The sequence below is a fragment of the Ictidomys tridecemlineatus genome, chromosome 1 (assembly GCF_052094955.1).
Source record: "Ictidomys tridecemlineatus isolate mIctTri1 chromosome 1, mIctTri1.hap1, whole genome shotgun sequence".
Classification (NCBI taxonomy): Eukaryota; Metazoa; Chordata; class Mammalia; order Rodentia; family Sciuridae; genus Ictidomys; species Ictidomys tridecemlineatus.
The window spans coordinates 127,053,693-127,075,696 of record NC_135477.1 but is presented as its reverse complement, the minus strand read 5'-3'; the positions used below and the strand labels follow the sequence as shown (position 1 = coordinate 127,075,696).

General features: G+C 35.6%; 1 protein-coding gene across 1 annotated transcript in view; it reads right to left on the bottom strand.

Moving 5' to 3' along the window:
• The window catches only part of Stk32a (serine/threonine kinase 32A), a 122,553-nt gene that overhangs the window by 53,973 nt on the left and 46,576 nt on the right, over positions 1–22,004 (bottom strand). Inside the window, exon 5 of the mRNA XM_005324200.4 lies at positions 8,862–9,035. Coding sequence (XP_005324257.1) covers positions 8,862–9,035 — 174 coding nt within the window. The remainder of the gene's footprint in view (positions 1–8,861; positions 9,036–22,004) is intronic.

The following is a 22,004-nucleotide window of genomic DNA, read 5'->3' as shown; positions in this document are numbered from 1 at the left end:
TGACAAGCACAGTTTCAAGGCCCTTTTGAAACTGCCTAACACAAAGAAGGCAGATTCTCCTGTTTTCACAGTGTGTAATCCATGCTCATTCATTATTCCGCAGGCTGGGAGCAGGTGCTGAATAGAACACATCAACTTAATGCCCTCATTAGTGCACTGCGTTTTGTTTCTGAGGCTCAAGTGGCCCTTCTGCTACAGGAGTACAAAAAAGGGAGCATTTGCAAAGGCTTGCGACACACTGAAGAGAAGACTTAATGCAACAAAAGGAAAGGGCAGTTTCTTAACTATTCCACAGAAGGAAGGTTGTAGCCTGAAACCCAAATCTGATATTTCACTGTAAAAGGCCTCAAGTATTATCAATATGCTGAAAGGAAGAAAGAAAACATCAGGCAGACACACTTGCCACCAGTGACCACATAATCTGTCATCATTTCAAACTTCTAATTTTCTCATAATGAGCATATCACATTAGTTACTTGAAAAAGATTTATCCTTCTATACAATATATAAAAACAAAACAAAACACCATGAACCAAAGAAACGGTATTTTAAAAAGCCACAATATCTGATATATTTTAAATACCTTACTAAATCTAAAATACAAGAACAAGCAAAGAGTCCCAGGGCAACCTGAAATAGGTTACTGTCCATGAAAGCTCGGCTTCATTTACTGAATATTCTCTTAGGTAACTTCAATTTTACAAACAATTCTAACAAATTTTGTTATTGTGTCTCCCATCTGATAATATATCAGAAGGAGTAAGTTGGAAGTGGAAACAGAAGATGGCCTCAGTAGCACCTGCTAGAGAAGCAAAGTTTGAAATCCTAGAAGCCAAGAAAATTATTTTAAAATATTGTATTAGTTTGCCCTGGCTGCTGTAACAAAGAAGCACATACTGCCTAACTCAAAAATATCCAGGATTTTATTGTCTCACAGTTCTCAGCACTGCTAGACCTAAAGCAAGGTGTCTACTGGGTCATGCTCCCTCTGAAAGATGAAGAGAGGGTCCTCCCTCGCTGCTTCCAGTTTCCACTGTTTTCTTCTGGAAATCTTCGGTGTTCTTTGGCTCATAAGTATGTCACTCTACTCCTCCATCTTCCTTGGCCTCTTCACAGCATCTTGCCCATGTGTATATGAAGAACATATATAGAAGAACATCACTCATGCTGAACCAGGGTCCACTCTAATGATCTTAGTTTAACTTGATTATTTTTGTAACGACCTTATTTTCCAAAGAGTCACACTTTAAGGAACTGGGGATTAGGACTTCAATGTGTCCTTTTTTAAAGTGGGCACAATTTAATACAACACATTTCGACTAAAAATATAGTTTGCTGCAATTAGGTAAACAGCTCATCCCTTCTTGAGGTTATTTTATATTCATGAGGGTGGAACTAAGGAAGTCAGTATTTAGAAGAGGACTTCACATTTGAATTTGACCCCATATATTTAACCTCATCATAATATTGTCGACTTTCAAACTAGGCAGCATGTGCAATATCTCTATTAGCATAGTGCCTACTTCTTGGTATATTTCCAACCAATGATAGCTCTTGTTAAGTCATTGATGCAATGACATGTGCATGTTGTGATAAAAATTAAATGGCTAAAAAATATTGATGAGCTGAAAGGAGTAATGCCTTCAGGATTTAGAAAAACATCTCACCAGATGACTCATTTCCAAAGGCTTCAGAGAGCTGGGGTGTTACGTGTTGGCAATTTCATTCATTAGCAGCCCATCTGTCACTCAATGATCACTGACTAAAATGATTTGCTTCAGAAAGACCTTATTTCTTTCTACAAATTATCATCTGGAGAAAATACAATATGACTACTGAGATACTACAGTGTCCATGGGTCAGAGGCAAAGGTGAAATCCCAGCCCAGATCTCTGCCTGTAATAAACTGAAGAAGTTGGTTGACAAATACTTATTTGGAAAACAAACATTATTTTAGTTCACGGCTGAATTGCAAATGATCCTTGATTAGTAAATGTGCTAATGGCTGTTTGTCACACCTCACGGTCACATGCTCCTTAGATAATTCATTCCAGTCTACAGCCTCCTCACAGGAGAGTGGCTATGGGATAGAGAGGAGAGAAGCCATGAGATCACACTTTGAAGACTGTCCTCAGACAGCTTAAAGAAAACCATCCTAGAGGCTTAGGCATGAAAGAATCATTTCTGATCCCTTCATCAAAAACTCCTCACTTCTCCATCACAAGTCAAAGAGAAAATGGGTGCAAACATACTTTATGGTGACTCCATGATCTCTACTCCATGATCTCAACTCAGAGACATTCTCTGTCTTGCTCATCAGTGGAACCTCAGCACTGAGAACATCAAACCTCCTCACTTCTCCATCACAGGTCAAAGAGGATATGTGGCAAACATACTTTATGGTGACTCCATGATCTCTATCTCTTGTTGTTAATGCCCTGCATAAGTCATGACCCCTTAGTATGGGCTGGTTCTGTGGCTTGCTTCTAACCAACACTGTATGACAAATGTAATGCAGGGTCACTTTAGTAATTGAGTTACGTTATATAATATTAATGCCATTATTTAAGGATATACATTCTATTGTGCTAGTCAGCTAAAGACTAGAGTCATTGTTTCCTTGTTGAATTTAATCAGATAAGCTGCTATGAGTTCTACAGACATAGGAAATTAATTCTGTCAATATCCTGCCTGAACTTGCCTAGACCAGTCTTTAGAAGAGAACTCAGTTCTGGCGAACACCTGGAAGGAACATGGTAGTTGGATTCTCTAATCTAGCTAAACTGTGCCAGGCCTCCTAAACCAATGAAATTGGCAGCTAAAAACTGTGGGTTAAATCAGTAAGATTTGTGGTAATTTGTCATTCAAGATCCAAAACAAATAGAGCATGGAGAAAAGGCAGCATGGACAGAGAAATATGTGAAATAAATCAAGAATTTGCTGCAGAAAACATCATCCACAGCAACTTTTGCCTTCTACACTCACCCATGGGTCACCAGTACATTCGTTCATTTCTTCTGTCACTGAATTATCCAGCAACCATCTGGTTCAGATACTATGCTAAATTCTGGCTTTTAAAACATGAATGAAATATAATCCCTACCATGCAGTGGGTCAGAAGCAAAGGCAAACTTTAGGAAAATATTTTATAAAGAATACTGTGGTTCAGAGGCAACAATTAGAAGTACAACCATGACTTTGTGAAGAAGCAACTGTGAGTAATGTGTGTGTGGGTACATACAACTCAGGATGGACGCATGACCACTCATATTCTTTATAGCACATGTACAAAATTTTAAAACCTTTCTCATATTCAGTTGAACTGTTTGATTACTTATCAAGCTATGGTGCTATCAACTCAGAGACATTCTCTGTCTTGCTCATCAGTGGAACCTCAGCACTGACAACATATCTGGCACATAGCTGCTCAATAAATAGTTTTTGCACAAATACTTAAGATAGAAGCATTGTTTCTTTATTTTCCTTCACTGTCAAAAGTATTAAGTTCTAGCAGAATGATAGAAATCTCTCACAAGTAGTACTTTAGTCTGAGAGGCAATGTGTGGGGATTAATTTCTGTCTGTATCTTACAGAGGCTCCTTGATGGATCTGAGTATCAATCACTGGTTCCTTGGTTATAGCACAGAAGACAAAGGTGATAAGTACAATCAGGATCCTGTGTTTTTCTTGACAATGAAAAATTTTCTTTTGTTCCTCTTTAACATTTTTGCCATCAATGGGAGATAAAATTTTTGCAATTGTCTCTGTTGTACTGCAATTATTTACATGAATTGCCTAGTTGGATTTTTATCTCATTCCTATAGAGATTTAGAAAATGGTGAGTTATAACTTCATTAGAGTGGGGTAATTCTTAGAAAAACAGTCAACCATCTACTCTACTCGTATGGTATTTTGATCCAAGATGACTTACTAATAATGATCCTACACAATTCATCTCATTATCTTAAAATCATAATCGAGTCCTTAACATCTGACAAGGGAATGAATACAAATTTGTTTTTGAACCATAATAATTAGTTTCCATCAGATTAGTCATCAGAGATGCTGTGGCAATCAAATCAAATAGTACTATCCTCAGAGGAATTAATTTTGTTTTTCTTATTTTTTAATAAAAGCAAATAATAACTTTGTCCACATTTTAAAGCCTTCACTCACTGATTTAATGTACACAAAGGGGGATATTCAACTAGAAACCGGAAACACTTAAGAAAGTCAGGCTTATTTTCAAACTATGCTCACACACACACATATAAAAAAAAATGTTTGACTCCTTGACTAACAAGGAAATTTTCTACTTGTACAATTCAAAATTAATGTTTATTATGCAAGTTCTACCTTCAGTAACTATAGAAAAGATTCTGAAGTTGATGAAAATTACCTGAACATTCTACATATTTTAAAAACACTAAAGTCAAATCTGTAGATTAAAAAATCTGCAAACAAAATTAAACAAATCCTTATTTTTGTCACAATTGGAATTTATGTCAAAAACAGGACCTATGGTATTTTAGAAAAATAAGCTGGACATTTGGGTAAAAGACTTCTTAAGCCCTCAACATCAGTAGGGTACAGAGTGGTTAAGAGCTCTGTCTCCTCAATGACCCTCACTCTACCTACTAGCCAAGCCACCTTGGGTGAGATACTTAATTTCTCAAAACCAGAGTTTCATTGACAACATCATCAACCTCCTGCAGTTGTGGGAAGAATGAAGGAAATTACTGACAAGTGCTTAGTGGGTAGCTGATATCCAGGAAGCCCTTAATAAAGTGCAGTGTATTGCTGTTCCTGCCCCTTACCACATTCACTTACTGCTTGTAGATAATTCTGAAATCTTCTGCCGTGTCCAGAGGCCAAATAGTTTGCCCTCTGACCTTCAGAATTTCAACATTTTATTATTATTATTATTATTATTATTATCATCATCATCACCACCATCATCATTAGGGATTGAACCCAGGGGTGCTTCACCATTGAACCAAGACCCCATCCCTTTGTTTTTTTGTATTTTATTTAGAGACAGGGTCTCACTGGTTGCTTAGGCCCTTGCTAAGTTGCTAAGCCTGGCTTTGAACTTGCGATCCTTCTGCCTCAGGCTACTAAAATGCTGAGATTACAGGCATGGGCCACCACGCCCGGCTTGAAGTCCCACATTTTAGATCTTCAGTGGTATGTAGACGGTCTCTCCTCACCTGGGGAATTTATTCTTTTTTTTTCCATATACTCATCTGTTATGAAACTCAGGGCGTGTTTTACAATCTAGTCTTCTAAGTAACTGAAAGATACATTGTTTTGTTATCTCAATCAAACAGTATTAACTTTGCTATTTTTTGAAGGTTTTAATATTTCCCTTGAAAAATTTTTATTGTATATCATAAAACATCCTTAGATAAATAAATATTTGTTGTGATAATAAAGAAATATTTTGTTAGGAGACTTTAGTACTCAGAAGCCTGTATCTCCTCTATACTGCTCTTTCTGCTTTTAACTCTGCTCTATGAGCTCTGGCCTGAGAATGCCACCATATCTATTAGATAAAGAGTACTAAGTACATGCTTTTTTTTTTTTCCAAGCTATCTGACACCATTTCAAACTGACATGTCATCAAATTGATTTCTAGTATCAGAATTTAAATGTCTATGTGGACTGGTGTCATGAAAAGCCTGGATAATGATGATATACATCCTGAATAGCCCAGAACATTAAGGAGTTTTGATTGTCTTCCTAGCATTAATAATAGCACCCTCTTTAGCTTTCAGAACTACCCTAGATTAAAAAGTAAGTTATATGATTACCTAATGTAAAGACCATGATAGGTCTGAAATCTTTGTCCTTAATGTACTGTATTTTAAGGTTGTCTTTATTATTCATAAGCCTAGACTATTAGTCAATCATGCATGTGATTCAGCCAGTGTTCAATTGACACAACCTGGTATTATAATAGAAAGCTACACACACATGCTTAAATCATAGAGTTTACAATTTATTACAGGAGACAAATGAATTAAGTAATTATACACCAAAAAGGTCAGATCTCCTCAGGAGAGGTACAAGATTCTATGATAGGTTATAAAATATCACTCACAGGAGGTAGAGTATGGCAATAGAAATACTCCTGAATCATTTGTGACCCTAGAAGAATGTCTCATTATTTTAACACAGCATTCAAAATGTCACTGTGTTTTCTTTTTTTATTCGCTCTAGAAAGGAGACATTTTAGTACAAAAAGGCCCTTTGAAGACAGACACTAAGTAAGACCTATGAGTATGTAAAGGGCAAGGAACAGGAAGTTAACCTTGGTTTCTGACTTACATGGCAAAAAGATGATGTAAGCAATAAAGAGTGAGGGAGCGGAATTCAGTTCCTAGGCTGACATGATGGAGAGTTGGGCCTACTTTTTCTTCTAGTAGGTGCAGGGTCTCTGGTCTAATGCCTAGGTCCTTGATCCACTTTGAGTTCTATGCAGGATGAGAGATGGGGTCTAGCTTCTTTTTATTACATATGGATTTCCAGTTTTTTCAACAATACTCATTGAAGAGACTATATTTTCTCCAATGTATGTTTATGATGCCTTTGTCTAGTATTTATGTGAGTTTTTCTCTGTGTCTTCTATTCTGTACCACATCTACATGTCTGTTTGGGGGCCAGTTCCATACTGTGTTTGTTACCATAGCACTGTAGCATATCTTAAGGTCTGGTATTGTGATGCTTCCTGCTTTACTTTTCTTGTGAGGATTGCTCTGGCTGTTCTGGGCCTCTTATTTTTCCAAATAAATTTCATGAGTGCTTTTTTCTGTTTCTACGAAGAACATCTTCAGAACCTTAATAGGAATTGCATTGAATCTGTATAGTGGTTTTGGTCGTATGGCCATTTGACAATATTAATTCTGCCTAACCAAGAAAATGGGAGATCTTTCCATCTTCTAAGGTCTTTTTCAATTTCTTTCTTTAGTGTTCTCTAGTTTTCATTGTAGAGGTCTTTCATCTCTTTTGTTAGGTTGATTCCCAAATATTTTATTTTCTCTGAGGCTATTGCAGAGAGAAAACAGTATTTGATATTGGTAAACTCCTGAGATTGAAAACTGTATCAAGTGTTCTGGTTTTCTTTTTCCCTCCTGAAATCTTCTTGAAATATCCTTTTAAATACAAGATAAAATGTTCAGAGCATCTTAACTTGTGATATCAGAGAAAATGAAGTCTAAAGAAAGAAGGCATGAATTCAAATCAGAGCAAGGAGCAAGCCAGAAGGCAGCCCTAGGCCTTGCAGGCTTCTCACGGTCACTGTCTCCTTTCTGATGTCTTTGATGTCAGCAGCTCAATTGTGACTGGCACCTTTGGGAGGATAAATGAGTGTGGAGGTTCTGGAAGGGACTCCACAGACTTCAGAAAGATCTATGAAGGACTAGAGGGCCCGGACAGGAGAAAGAGAAAGCTTACAAACAAGATTTCCGGTTATTGACAAAACACCAGGTGTGCAAATTCATTTCCGAGATCCTGCCTGATTAACTGGTCTGCTTTCCATTTAACTGTTGCCTGAGCACATTTCCAATACAAATAGCCTCTTCCAAAGATGGAAAATTAAACAACTACTTAAATGTCTAGAGTCAAGGTAAAAAAAAAAAATGTATTTGTTCACGGTGCCTGCATGCAAAGTGTGATGTGGTGCTACATCTTCACATGAAGACTCTGTACTAAGCCAGGTAAATTATAGATAAATATCAAGTGATGGTGGTCAAATATTTTATCCAGCTAAATTTCTGTTAAATAACATATAATTGTGCCTAAAAACTCAGAGATATTTTTTACAAAATGAGAGAAGACAGTGGTGGTTACATGTGCTGATCTTTTACTCAAAGCATGTATTTCATATGTGTAATTAATGCAAATTGGTATAACAGAGCTCTGAATTCAGAGTCAGAGATTTAGGTTTAAATCCTTGATTCTCATCTTGTACCATTTGTTAATCTGGCAAATCTATGAGCCACAGTTTCTTTGTAAAATGGGAAAACTACAATGAAATTTGGAGTCCTTTCTGAGGCTTAAGGATTTAATAAGATGATGTAGTAAAGTACCTAGTGGTGCCTGGCACATACTAAGTCTCAGTAAATCTGGGGCTGATTTGATGATTAGGTTCACATTGCTTATAAATATGCGTGGGTGATAATTACTCTACAAATCATGGTTTTCTCACAGTTAATACTGGTCTATCTATTTCTTCTCCGATCATTTATCACAGATTATTTTAGAGATCAAGTGGGATACTACATATGAAATCATCATTAAAACTACTAATTTCTTTACAAAGGTGAAGCTTATCCATTTCTCTCTATCACCCCTGTGGGTTTATGTCTTCTTGTGTTGCTCATGTGTCTTCTTATCACAAAGGCCCCAAGTGCAGGAAACATTGTTCTGGCTGCTTCTTTATGCAGTACACATGTTAGAGAGGGACTTAATTTACAGGGCATAATACAGGGGGCATGACAAATTTTGTCCCCAAAGAATTTTCTCTCTTCCCATCCTATTTCTTTCCTCCACTTCTATTTAAATTAATTCATTAGGTATTCAACTTCCTACATGTCACCTTTTCTCCTCTCCATTAGGCTTAGTTATAACAAAGTACCAGTAATCCTTGATTCTCATCTTGTAATTTACTGTGTTCTTAAACAAATTAAGCTCTATATGCTCAGCTTTTTTTTTTAATTCTGCAAAATGGGGACAATTAACCATCATCAGTGGACTGTTGTATGAATTAAATGAACACTGTAGGATTTGTTGAAATGTATCAGGTTATAGATTCTCTGCTGTGCATTTAGTTCCAGGCTGTCTCCTGGGATTTGACTGACCTGTGAATAATGCGCTGACTCTGCAGGTAGTCCAGGGCCATGGCCAGCTCACAGATGAAGAGCTTCACTGTGTCTTCCTGGAAGCGAACATTCTGCTGCAGGTGATAACGCAGGTCCCCACCAAGTAAGAGGTCCACCACCATGAACATGTCCTCTTCATCTTGGAAAGAATACCTGAAATGGCATTAGAAAAGGAAGCATCAAATATCTTTACACACTGAGGAGTTCCAGAGGCAAAGGAGACCTTAGAGATCAGAGCAGAATGTTCTTGAGCTGAGAGCTCAGACTTTGGGAGTAAATGGTCTATCACAAGCTCCATGACCTTGGGTTCCAGTTTCTTCCTGAGAAAATGAAAATAAGAATGTCCACCATATTTGATCATAGTGAAGAACAAATAGGGTAAGTATAATATTATTATCAGGCTCAGCATATAGTAAGCACTCATTAACTGGTTTACATCACTATAAAACCCAGGAAATAAGGAGAGCCCCCTTAATCTACATATTTTTCATATCCTAACCATACTGTCACAGGAGGTCCACATAATATGAGTTACAAGGCCTCCTTAAGCCATTCTTGTACCCATTTTCCCATAATAACAACTTTGCTGCCCACCAATATGATAACAAACCATGTCCATATTAATAATAAGAAAAAGATTGTTGTAAAAAAAGGAGCAATAAAAGTATGGTGAACAGTACAAGAAAATAAGTTAGTCTTTGGGATGGGGATTTAAGGCAAGTTTCTCACCAAAGATAAAACCTGAGCTAAATTTTGAGAGATAGTGATTAATAAAACTGACAAAAAAAAAAAAAAAAGAAAGAAAAATCCAGGTAACATCTCCTGATGTTTTGCTGAGTGTCTGTGATGGAGCTGGCTCTGAAGCACTCAGCAAGCATTTCCTTAGCTGGACCCCACATCACAGTCATGCTCTCACTCTCATACAAGGTGATCAAGGTGCAGTAAAGTTTAAGTGCCTCGCATAAGGTCGGAAACCAAACAAGTGGTAGAGCCAGAGGGTTTTCCAGGTGCAAAAGTGAATTTTGAAACAGGAAAATAGCATGTATTCAAGCATACATGGGGGAGGGAACCTCAGTGGGTGGAGAAAAGAAAACCATTTGAATTTGTTCAAACAACAGGTATTGATCAAGAAGCATGAGTCTGGCAGAGAAGATAGCCCTGTGACAGGAGCACATAAATGAGTCTGTAGGTTCTGGGGAGTCACTGCAGGATTTTAAGCAGGATGTTATGTCCAAACATGAGCTTCCCACCTGAAGAAGCGTGAGGCAGAGGGCCTACAAGAGGAAATGAGACACGCAGAGAGGAGAACACACTCTGCTTTGTGCAAGGAGCCTCCTGTAAAAACCCATTCCTATGTGATGATTTGCTCTGTTTTGCTCAAAGCACAGACATGATTTCTAGTCACAATGAAATTCTCTCTATCAGCACTGTTTTGACATTTTTGTTTTTGCATAATGTCACTTACATCATATTTTAAAGTTTTATTTGAATTAAAGAATTAAGTGCCTGCAAGCAGTACACAGGGATGCACATCAATTCCCAGTGATGAATTCTTTGCTTAGGAAATAGCTAGAATATCATTGATGGGACATCCGTACTTAGTACATTTTTCTACTTTATGATTCTCATTGTGCTGAAGAAGGAGGGGATTACTAACAAACAGCAGCAACAACAAAAAATCGGCAAGGAATTCAATGGAGCATTAACATAAGAAGGGCACATTCTATTGAAGACTAATAGTCCCTATGCTTCCTTGTTCAAAACAAAACAAAATTTTGTTTACCTCTGAAAACTGATTCACACAGATGTCAGAAATTATGCTTTGGGGGAACTTAGAAACACAGAAAGTACTTTGTAAAACTTTGAAATATGCATGCTTGGGATCATCTTTTAGAAAAATGTATCTTTCATTTCCATGTAATTACTGGCTAGGCATCTTTACTAATGGGAAAGTTGCTGGGTCTAGGCAACTTGGTTTGCAATCCTTTCAACTGCACCAATATGAATTATGCTCATTGTGTTCTACAGGTCTTCCAGTAAGTAACATTGGGCTGACAAATACATAATCACATCCAGGACATTAGGCTTCTTTCAGCTATGGCACCAGGAAGCACGCTTGCTCATGAGATGTGAGCAGTCGTTGGGGTGGGTGGCAGATGAGGTAGAATGGTGCAGTAGGTCAGGGCTGGTTACCAAAAGGAGGAAAAAGAGAGAGCTAGCCCCAGCATAAGTAGCTGTCAGTGAAACAACCAATCCAGACTGAGTTAGCTCACAGAGCAAGTCTGATTTGCTCCCTTCTCCCTCCTGCTATTAATTGTCTCATGTCCCCAGATATGGGTCAGCAACCTGGTGACAGATCAGAGGATTTCTCTCCTTTCATTCCACTAAACTCTACAGGGGAATAGTGGGAGTATTAAATTCAACCTGAATGAGCAAACATTTTTACTGAGACTTTGCTTAAGCAATTTTTTTTTAATTTGAAGAATAAACTGATAGAGGAGCTACTTGTGACAAGTTAATAACAGTGTCCCAATATGTAGGAGAATATTAATCAAAGAAAGAAGAGGCCAAGGCAAGAGGCAACATGCTTCCCTTGGGGCCAGTATAAATATAAACTTATTTAGCCATGGAAGCAAGTTTGGCTGCTAAAAATCTCCATTTTTTTTTAATCACACCAGACCTGAATCCCTCCATCTCAGATACTTAGCTCTCAGAAGAAGAAGATAAATATTTTATTTTCCAAAACTGCACCCAACAAAAAATATGTGCGGTGACAAAATTTGGTGATACCTAGAATATTCAGAATCATGTCATAATCTGATTTTAGATAAAAGAGTAAGAGCTTCTTTTTACCTCAATAATTTATCACCTAGACTTAGTTGTCATGTTTATGTAACTTTTTTTGGTTTTTTAGTATGCTATATCATGGTTTATCTATTTCTTAGTTGACAGCTCCAAAATTAACAACTCTGGTCCCATTGCACCTGAAATTTATTGCAAAGTATATTAGTAAAAAAAGAGAAAATGAACAAAAGACCACCAGCCTACTTCATACTCTTTTTTTACTATGTCTGATCCAGACCACTGCAAAAGCATAAAGATTCTGCTTGCTCACTCCCGACCCCAGCCTCTCCTTTCTCTATATATACATATATATTATCTTGGGCCTCTCTAATCCATTCTCCACACTGCAGCCACACTTCTTAATTGTGAGTTTTATCATACTACCCATCATCCAAAAACTCTCCAATTTTTCCAAAGATGACAGGGACGTATTCTATCTGGTCCTATTTATCTTTACAGCTTTAAACTGAAGACTTTCCTTTCATTTCAACTGGCAGTCCATGCCACCTTCAGCCTTGGAAGCTCAAGATGTGCTGTGACCTAAGCCTGCCCTCACAATGCTGTCCATGGCCTGGTATTATCCACTCATCTTTCAAAACTCATAAGTCTTCTCTAACACTCATATTAAGTTGAATATGTCTGTTATTACCAACTACATACATCTTGTTCACAGAACTGATCATAATTTGGAAATATTTTCCCGTATGCCTTCAGACCAACTCCTCTTCCTAGGTGATTAGGGTACACGTCTGCTTTTCCTGACACTGACAGCTCAGACCCTGCAGACTACCTGACATGTAGACTCTACAAAATGGGGGGGGAGGATAATAAACTGACCAATGAACCAAAGAAAGGAAGAAGAGAAGCAAGATTTGGGTGAGGCTGAGTTCTTTAGGTTCTACTTTTAGATATCAAATGGTTCTCAAGTAAGTCCAAAGAGTCACTCATGTGCTTCAAGCTGTCTTATGGAAACCAGCTCGAGATAAATCTTACTCTGAGAATTGGAAGGTATCTACAATATTCTCCAATGCTGGATTTTTCAAGTTTGGTTCATTGTGACAAGCATATTTTTTAAAAGACAGAAAACAGACTGAATAACATGATAATGCTACTAACATAAGAGTAAATATTATTTATGAAATTTTGTTTTTGTGAATACAGGGTGTTTCTGTGAGAATATCTAATGAATTGTGATAAAAGCGTACACTCTTTTGCTATGGACTGCAATCAAAAAGCTTGAAAACCATGACATTAGAAGGATCTACTTCATATTGTAACTGTTCCCCCAAATCCCTACTCAAATTGTACCCGATCAAAAGTCACTTCTGATATTCCCATCTAGCAAAGCAAAAGAAAATGCATGATTAACTCTAAAAGCTCTGAAGTTTTGTGAAATATGACTTAATTGATTCATCAAGGATATAACCAATTAAAAATATACCTAAGGAAAATAGAAAGGCTAAACACAGATCTCATATCACACATGTGAATTTGGAGCAAATATCTTAAAGGAAACTGAAAGTCAAGAGAGGATATCTGTACATTGGGAATAATTTTATGCACCATGTACAAAATGTAGATATAATGTTTGTAGAGTGACTAGCACATGGTGTGGCACATAGCACAGTGTTAAAGAACTTGGCCCTGGAGCATGATTGCCTGTGTACAAATCCCAGCTCAGTCCCTAACCTCTTTATTACTGAAGCAAATTCCATAAGCCCTTAGTGTCTTCATATATGATGGCACACACTTCATAGGGTTGTTGGGAAATGAAGTCAGTTACAATTTATAAAGGGCTTTAAATAGTGTCTGTAAGATAGGAAGTAATGATTAAATGTTAGCTACTATTACAATTACCTTTCTTATGACACCTTCGAATATGACAGGACTATGGTATTAACCCAATCAATTTATTTTATAAAGTTGTCCCTATTACTTTATATGAGGTAATTAAATGAAGATATTTTTGTCAAAGGCACAATTAACATGATTCCCACTAATTTAGCTCTTACTATGCATCAGATACCATGCTAGGTACTTCATGTGCATTATTACGTTTAATTACTTCCAAAAAACCTACAAGGGAAGTAGTATTTACCCCGCTTATGTTAACAATAAGAATCCTTTAAAAAATATTAGCAAGCTAATTCTATCAACATATAAAAAAGATTACATACCATGACCAAGGAGGATTCATATTAGAAAACCTAGTAATGTTATATACTTTCTAATAAAGGACAAAACATACAACCATCTCAATAAACACAGAAAAACATTTGACAAAGGAAAACACTCTTAACAAATTTGAAATAGGTGGTAATTTCCTCACCCTATAAAGGACAACTACAATGAACCCTGCAGAGAACTTCATACTTAATGAAAGAAGACCAAATGTCTTCCTTCCAATGTTGAGAACAAGGCAAGAACATCTGCCCTCACTTTCTATTAGTACTAGAGGGGTTAGTGAAAGAAAGATAAAGGGCATCCATGTTGGAAAAGAAGAAGTAAAACTGCCTTTGATTACAGACAACAGAATTCTTCACATAAAACATCATAAGGGAATCACAAAAGAACTATTAGAACAAATAAACAGGTATAATAGAGTTACAGGATACAAGATCAATATACAAACATCAATTATATATTTCTATCGAAGCAACAAATAATATGAAAATGAAATTAAGGGTATAATTACATTTGCAACAGTATCAAAAAAGAAGAAATACTTTAAAATGAATTTAATAAAAAAATGTAGAAGGATTATACACTGAGAACTACAGAGTGTTGCTTAGGAAATTTAAAGAAGATATAAGTAAACAGAAAAACACTTTATGTTCATAAATTGGAAGTCTCAATATTGCAAATATATCAATTCTGCCAAAATTGAGCTGTAGATTCAATGTAATATCTAAATCTAACTTTTTGCACAAACTGAGGAGCAGACCCTAAAATTTATAAGAAAATTACAAACATCTATCATAGTCCAAAAATAAAAAAAAAATCAAACTTTGAGAATGAAAAAAGTAAGAATTTTCACTTCCAAATTTCTAAATGTAATAAATGTTATCAAGATAGTGTGTTGTTAGCAAAAGGATAGACATAATCAATGGGACAGATTCTGGCTCTGTGGTAGAGCACTTGCCTCCCACGTGGAAGGCACTGGATTCCACCACATGAAAGTAAATAAACAAAATAAAGATACTGTGTCCATGTATAACTAAAAAATATTTTTTTAAAAAAGGTGAACGTGCATTTCTATAGCATACATTACAATTAACAAAATGAACCACAGACTTAGTGTAATTGCAAAATGAACAAAGCTTTCAGAATAAAATAGGACAAAATTCTGAGACCTTGAATTAGGTAAAAGTTTCTCAGATGTAATATCAAGAGCATAGTTAACTGGAAAATCAATAAATTAGATTTGGATCAAAATTAAAAACTTTTGCATTTCATTAAAGAAATGAAAATGAAAGGAACTGAGTGGGGAAAATATTTGCAAAATACATAAATAATAAAGGATTATATTCAGAAGTTTCAAAGAACTACAACTCAGTAATACTACAAACAACCCCATCTAAAACATGGGAAACACATTTTACCTAAAAAAATATTTATGCATGAAAAGATTCTGAAAAACACTAGTCACAAGTAAAATGCAAACTAACCACAATTTTACACCCACCTGAATGGTTATACTAAATATGACAAACAATAATAAGTGTTGGCTAGTACATAGAGAACAGGGAACCCTCATACATTGCTGGTGGAAAATGTGAGTGCTGCAGTCACTATGAAAAATAGTCTGTTTGTCAAAAAGTTAAACATAAAACTATCATATTGTTCATCCATTCTACCCCTAGGTGTCTACTCCCAAAATATGAAAACATACATCTGTTCTAAAATTGTACACAAATGTTCATTACATCCTTTTAATAATTGCCAAAAACTGGAGAGAAACTAAATGTTTCATTGGCTGATGAGTGTAAAGACAAAATATGGTATATCCTTGCAATGAGTACTACTATTCAGCATTAGACATGAAGGAACTCCATAAATACATATAACAGTATGGACGAACCCTATATACATCATACTAAGTGAGAAAGCCAGACACAAGACTACAAAATTATAGTTCCATTTACATGAAATTACCAGAAAAGGCAAATTTATGGAGACTGAAAATAGATAAGTGGTTGTCTAAGGTTCAAGGTAGCAGTAGAAATTAACTGTGAATGGGATGAGAGATCTTAGTGGGAAATTGAAAAAGCTCTATCGCTGATTTATGGTTGTGATTGCATCACTCAACAAAATTACTAAAGCTCATTGCATTGTATACTTTGAATAGGTTAATTTTATGATATGTAAAAGATGCCTTAATGAAGTTATATTTTTTATAAGACATCACATATATAAAAAAAAGGAATCATAGTAATAGTGAGGCTAAATTGTTGTTCAAGAATTACATGTTAGGAAATTGTGGAGCCAGTACTGTGTCAAAAACCCTGCACTTAACACACAGGCTGAGCATACCATAGTCAATGAAATTCAGTGATAAACAACATCCAAAGCTCATAATAAACCTCTCCAGCAAATTAGATGATTACTTAAATGTCCTTTAATTCAATTCTCAAAATTTAATTTATATGCCTTCTGAGTAGTCACATTCTCATGATGGAACATTTCTGATTTTCAGTCTGTTTTTAAGAACCAACTTTGTCCTAGCTACTAAAACCATAGAACAGTGAAACTGCATTTTTCAGACTTTGATCAGAGAGTGCTCACAGCAGGCTTTTCACATCTTAAGAGAAGCATCATCCCTCCCAAGGAGTGATCTCTGAGGACGAGGCAAGGAGGAAGTTAGGGTGCACAGACCTATTAGTTAAGCACAAAGTTAAAATCTTAAAACTTTAGAGTGCTGGCTCTTTATACCTCTTTTTTTGTGGTTCTGTAATAATTTCCCAAGGTACATTTAATGTGAAATTCATTTTAAAATATTATTTCATCAAATTCACCATAACACAGAAAACCTATTTGCAGAAGTCAGATTTCAACAGTCTATACAAACTATACTCATTATTTTTTTAAGTGAAGTACCACAGTATGACAATGTGAGGTACAAGAAAGGTTAATGTCTTGGACAACATGAGAACAACAACTAAATTATCTCCGCTTTTACTTTGGAGGGAGACAATTTACACTCTAATCAAGTATTTTCATGACTTCTACCCATTAATGTATGCAAGCAGGAACATCTCCATCAAGGCTTGGTGAGGGTCTCTGTTGGGAAAATGTAGAAAATGGGCAGGCACTCATGTATGCCCTGGATAGAGGGTCATTTGCTGACACTTCCTTCAGGACAATTTGGAACTATCTCCTTTAAAAGCACATATTGGCAGTTGTTTTTTTGGGACTGGCTAACTCCACTTGGCATTATCTTCTCTAACTCCATCCATTTACCTACAAATGCCATGATTTTATTCTCTTTTATTGCTCAGTAATATTCCATTGTGTATAAATGCCACTTTTTTTATCCATTCATCTATTGAAGGGCATGTAGGTTGGTTCCACAGTTTAGCTATTGTGAATTGTGCTGCTGTAAACATTGATGTGGCTGTGTCCCTGTAGTATGCTGTTTTTAAGTCCTTTGGGTATAGACCGAGGAGAGGGACAGCTGGGTCAAATGGTGGATCCATTCCAAATTTTCCAAGAAAAAGGAGGCTGATTCATAGTGGGATAGGGAGAGGGAGCATGGGAGGAATAGGCGAACTCTAGATAGGGCAGAAGGGTTGGAGGGGAAGGGGGGGGGTTATTAATGATGGTGGAATGTGATGATCATTATTATCCAAAGCACATGTATGAAGACATGAATTGGTGTTAATACATCATGTATATCACCAGAGATATGAAAAACTGTGCTCTATATAAGTAATTAAAATTGTAATGCATTCCGCTGACATATATGAATAAATAAATAAGTAAGTAAATAGAAGCACACGACAGCCTGGAAGTGTAGCTCAGTGGCTTACACTTGATGGAGATGTTCCTGCTTGCATACATTAAGAAAACTTACCTAGCATGCACAATGTAAAGCCCTAGGTTTGACTACCAACCAGCACCATCAAAAATGAGAAGAAAAAAAAAAAGACTTCAAACTCTGTGATTTCATTGCAAGAAATTTTCACTATAAATATACTTGAAAAGTAGGCCAGGATGTACTTGTAAAGACACTTTTTATTACATCACATAAATATTTTTTAAAAATTATACACCCATCAGTAGGGGAGCATGCAAATAAATTCATGCTACAGATTATACAGCAATTCCTTAAAAGAGGCAGATCTATATTCTGATCTTAAAATATTTCCAAGATATTAAATTATGAAGGTAAAGGGAAGAAAACAATATTTATACTATAGTATGTGGTAATATATGAAGATGCTCAGTGCACATAAAAAAAGATATTTTTAAAAACAATACATGCACAAATACAAAATAAAAATAGATATATTTCATAAATATGCTGCAATGTGCATGAAACTTTTCTGCAAAAATCTAGTTACCTAGATGATTGGATTATAACTCTCTTTTATTTGTATTTTAAAAGGTAAATAAATATAAGAAAAACATTCCTTCTACTCACATACAATATATGTTGTTGCCTCATCAGGAAAAAGACAAATGAGCTTCTAAATTGTATAAATTATCTAGGCTAGTGGTTTTCACAGTTAATATTCACATTTCTCTGATTATTGTATAAATGTTTCATAAAAAAAAGCTTTTATAAAATGTTTGTGTCCTATAGATAAATTCAAACAAGATGATTTTTAAATCTTTTTTTCCTATAGATTCCCAGACCAACTTTTCTTTTACTCCTAGCTAATTTTTGTTGAATAAAACAAATCATTTTGCTGTAGTATTTCCAACACTTGGTATTTTTGCAAATTGCATTCATGTCATGACTTGCTACATGATCTAAAACTCTCTATACTCTATGAAAATTGTGGCTAGATCAGATTCAAGTTGGATTTATTTTTTGGCAAGACTACAGATGATATTGGGCACTTTTATCAGGAGGTAAACAATGATGTCTGTTTTGTGGTAGTATCAGACATTAATCGTTATTGCCTAATGCCAAAATTTCCTTAGAGTGGTGAAATTTAATTTCTATTATTCTTCATATTTTATCTGGAGTACTTTTATAAAGAGAATCTTGATTTCTTCAATTATGTGGTTACTCTGAGGCTTATAAATGAATAGTAAAATAAATGCTTAAATATTTCCTCTACTTACCACTTTTCAAAATGATTTGTTGGTTTCCTGGAATCCTCCAAAAGCAATTGAGACTTTATGAAAATACAAATGAACTCATGGAAGTGAAGCATTTTGTCCTTTTGTGTTCGGCTTATTTCACTTAGCAGACTGTTTTCCAAGTATATGCATGTGATAGCATACATGAGAATTTCATTCCTTTTAAAGGCTGAATAATATTCCATTGTATGTATATATTATATATTGTTTATATATTAATCTGCCGATGGATATTTGGGTTGTTACCTCCCTTTGACTATTGTGAAATGCTGCTAATAACATTGGTGTGTAAGAATCTGTACCAGTCTTTGCTTTCAATTATTTTGGGTGTATTTTGGGTATATGCCTAGAATTGTTGGTATGGTAACTCCATATTTAACTTTTTTTTTGTACCAGGGATTGAACTGAGGGGCACCCGACCACTAAGCTACACCCCCAGTCCTAATTTGTATTTTATTTAGAGACAGGGTCTTATGAGTTGCTCAGTGCCTCACTCTTGCTAAAGCTGGCTTTGAACTTGCAATCCTCCTATCTCAGCCTCCCAAGCTGCTGGGATTACAGGCACACACCACCAAGTTTAATTTTTTGAGGAATTGTCAAACTGTTTTCTGCAATGGATGCATCATTGTTCATTCCCATCAGCAATGAACAAGGATTCCAATTTCTCCACATATTTTCCAACACTTGTAAGTTTCCATTTCTAAAATAGTAGTCATGCTAAAGAGCATGAATCTCACTGGGTCTTGGATTTGCATTTCTCTAATGTTTAGTAATGTTGAATATCTTTTCCACATGCCTATTGGGAAGTTATCTTTTTTGATAAATCTCTGTTCTGATTCTTCATTGATTTTTAAAGCTGGGTTACTTCTCTTTATATTATTGGGTTATAGAAGAGTTTTGTACATTCTAGATGCAAATATTTCTTTCAGATGTATGATTTGCAAATATTTTCTCTCATTCTCTGTGGTGTCTTTTCATTTCTTGATAATGGTTTTGAAGTACAAAAGTTTTTAATTTTGATGGTGTACAGTTCATCTTTTTAAAGCACTTGTCCCTTTTTATTTTATACTTAATAACCTAAGAAAAAAGGGTCTAATGCATGGTCTTAAAAAACCACTTCTATTTTTTTCCTAAAAGTTTTATACATTTAGCTCTTACATTTATGTCTATTATTTATTTTTCATTAATTTTTTATGTTGTGAGGTAGGGGGCCCAATTTCTTTTTCTTTTTCTTCTTCTTCTTTGTTTGCACTTGACTATCCAGATGTCCCACCACCATTTGTTGAAAATACTATCCCCCCCCATTGAATTTCCTTGATACTTTAATAAGTTGGTTAAAAGTGAGTTGACTATAGTTGTGAAGGTTTTAGACTCTCAATTCTGTTTCTGGTCTATTTTTATGTCAGTATCACATAAATACTGTCTTGATTACTGTGAGTATATAGTAAGTTTTGAAATTGGCAAGTGTGAGTCCTCCAACTCTGGCATGTCTTTTCAATATTGTTTAACTATCCCATGAACTTCTTAAATTTTGGATCCCTTGAATTTCTATGAATCTTAAGATCAGTTTGTGAATTTCTGCAAGGAAGCCAGCTAAAATTTGGATAGAGATTGTGCAGAATCTATAGGTATATTTGAAGTCACATTGCTTGTTCAGTTAACAGTATGTTCTGGAGAGCAGACTTAATAGTATCTAGAGATATCTGTTATTCATTTTCCCATCTCTGTGGTGCCAGATTGTAAGTATATCATGTATTTACTCAAATTGTCCTTTATTGATGGAAATTCAGTTTGTTTCTGGGTTTTTGCTATTACAAATAATGCAATCATGAAAACCTCATAATATGGCTTTTGTATTCTGGCCAGTCTTTGTTGTACATTCCTAGAAATGAGTTTGCTAAGACAAAAATTTGCTAAAACAGAAAGCAAAGGTATTTATAATTCTTTTTGACAGATATTGCCAATTTATCTCCATAGTGTGCATATCATTTTCCCATCAATATATGACAGTGGTAATGTTGCATATTCCCTCTCTGGGATATGTCAAATTTCCAGAGGTTTATAACTTCAGTACACTAAGAAGCTTTGGAACTTCAGGAGTACTTACTTCTCTGTCTCATTAGTAGTGTTACAAAGTTCTCTAAGGATAAAATGCACCTAACTACCTTCTTCAAAACACAGGTCAACAATCTCACTCCTGTGTATCTAGGTGCTTCTCAAGATTAAACCCCCAGAAGCTAAAATGTACACACATGATAATTTAGAGTTTAGGTAGATTTGGGGAGGAGCAGTGGATAGAATGAAACTGAGAGAACTACCAGGGAACAATTATAATAAATGTCCCCTGAAACTTCCTTTTAGCAAGGAGAAACTTTGGCATCATCTCAGAGACACAAGACTCTTGGTCTGTGTTTATCTGCTCTCTTAGTCTTTCCTGGTCTGTCCTTGCCAAACATAAACGAGATGTCAGCCTCAATGTCTTCCTGCTCTGCACTTCCACAGCACCCAGGAAATTTCCCCAAGATACAACATTTCAGGACCCTGACAGTAGATGGCTGTACTGCATTTATACTGTATTTGCACCATTCATATATATTCTTTTTTTTTCTTTTAGACAAATTTTTTTTAAATTTTTTTTATTGGTTGTTCGTGATTCTGCAATCTGCATTCATATATATTCTTTTACCAGAATTCTTCACTTAACCAAGTAATTGGGGGATTCTGTACCTTGCTTATCTCTGTATCTGGACTTATAGCTTGGTATATAATGGGCACTTGTTTATTCAATGGCCAGTTTACAAGTATGTATTATCTCTGTCCTTATGCAAGGTACTGAGAATAAAGGAGTAAACCAAGGTCATGATTTTCCTCTTCTTGATGCCAGCCATCTATAAAAGATAAATGAGTATTTACACAAGAAATATGTAATTGTAAAATGTGGTAAGAGTATGAAAGAAAAGTATAGAG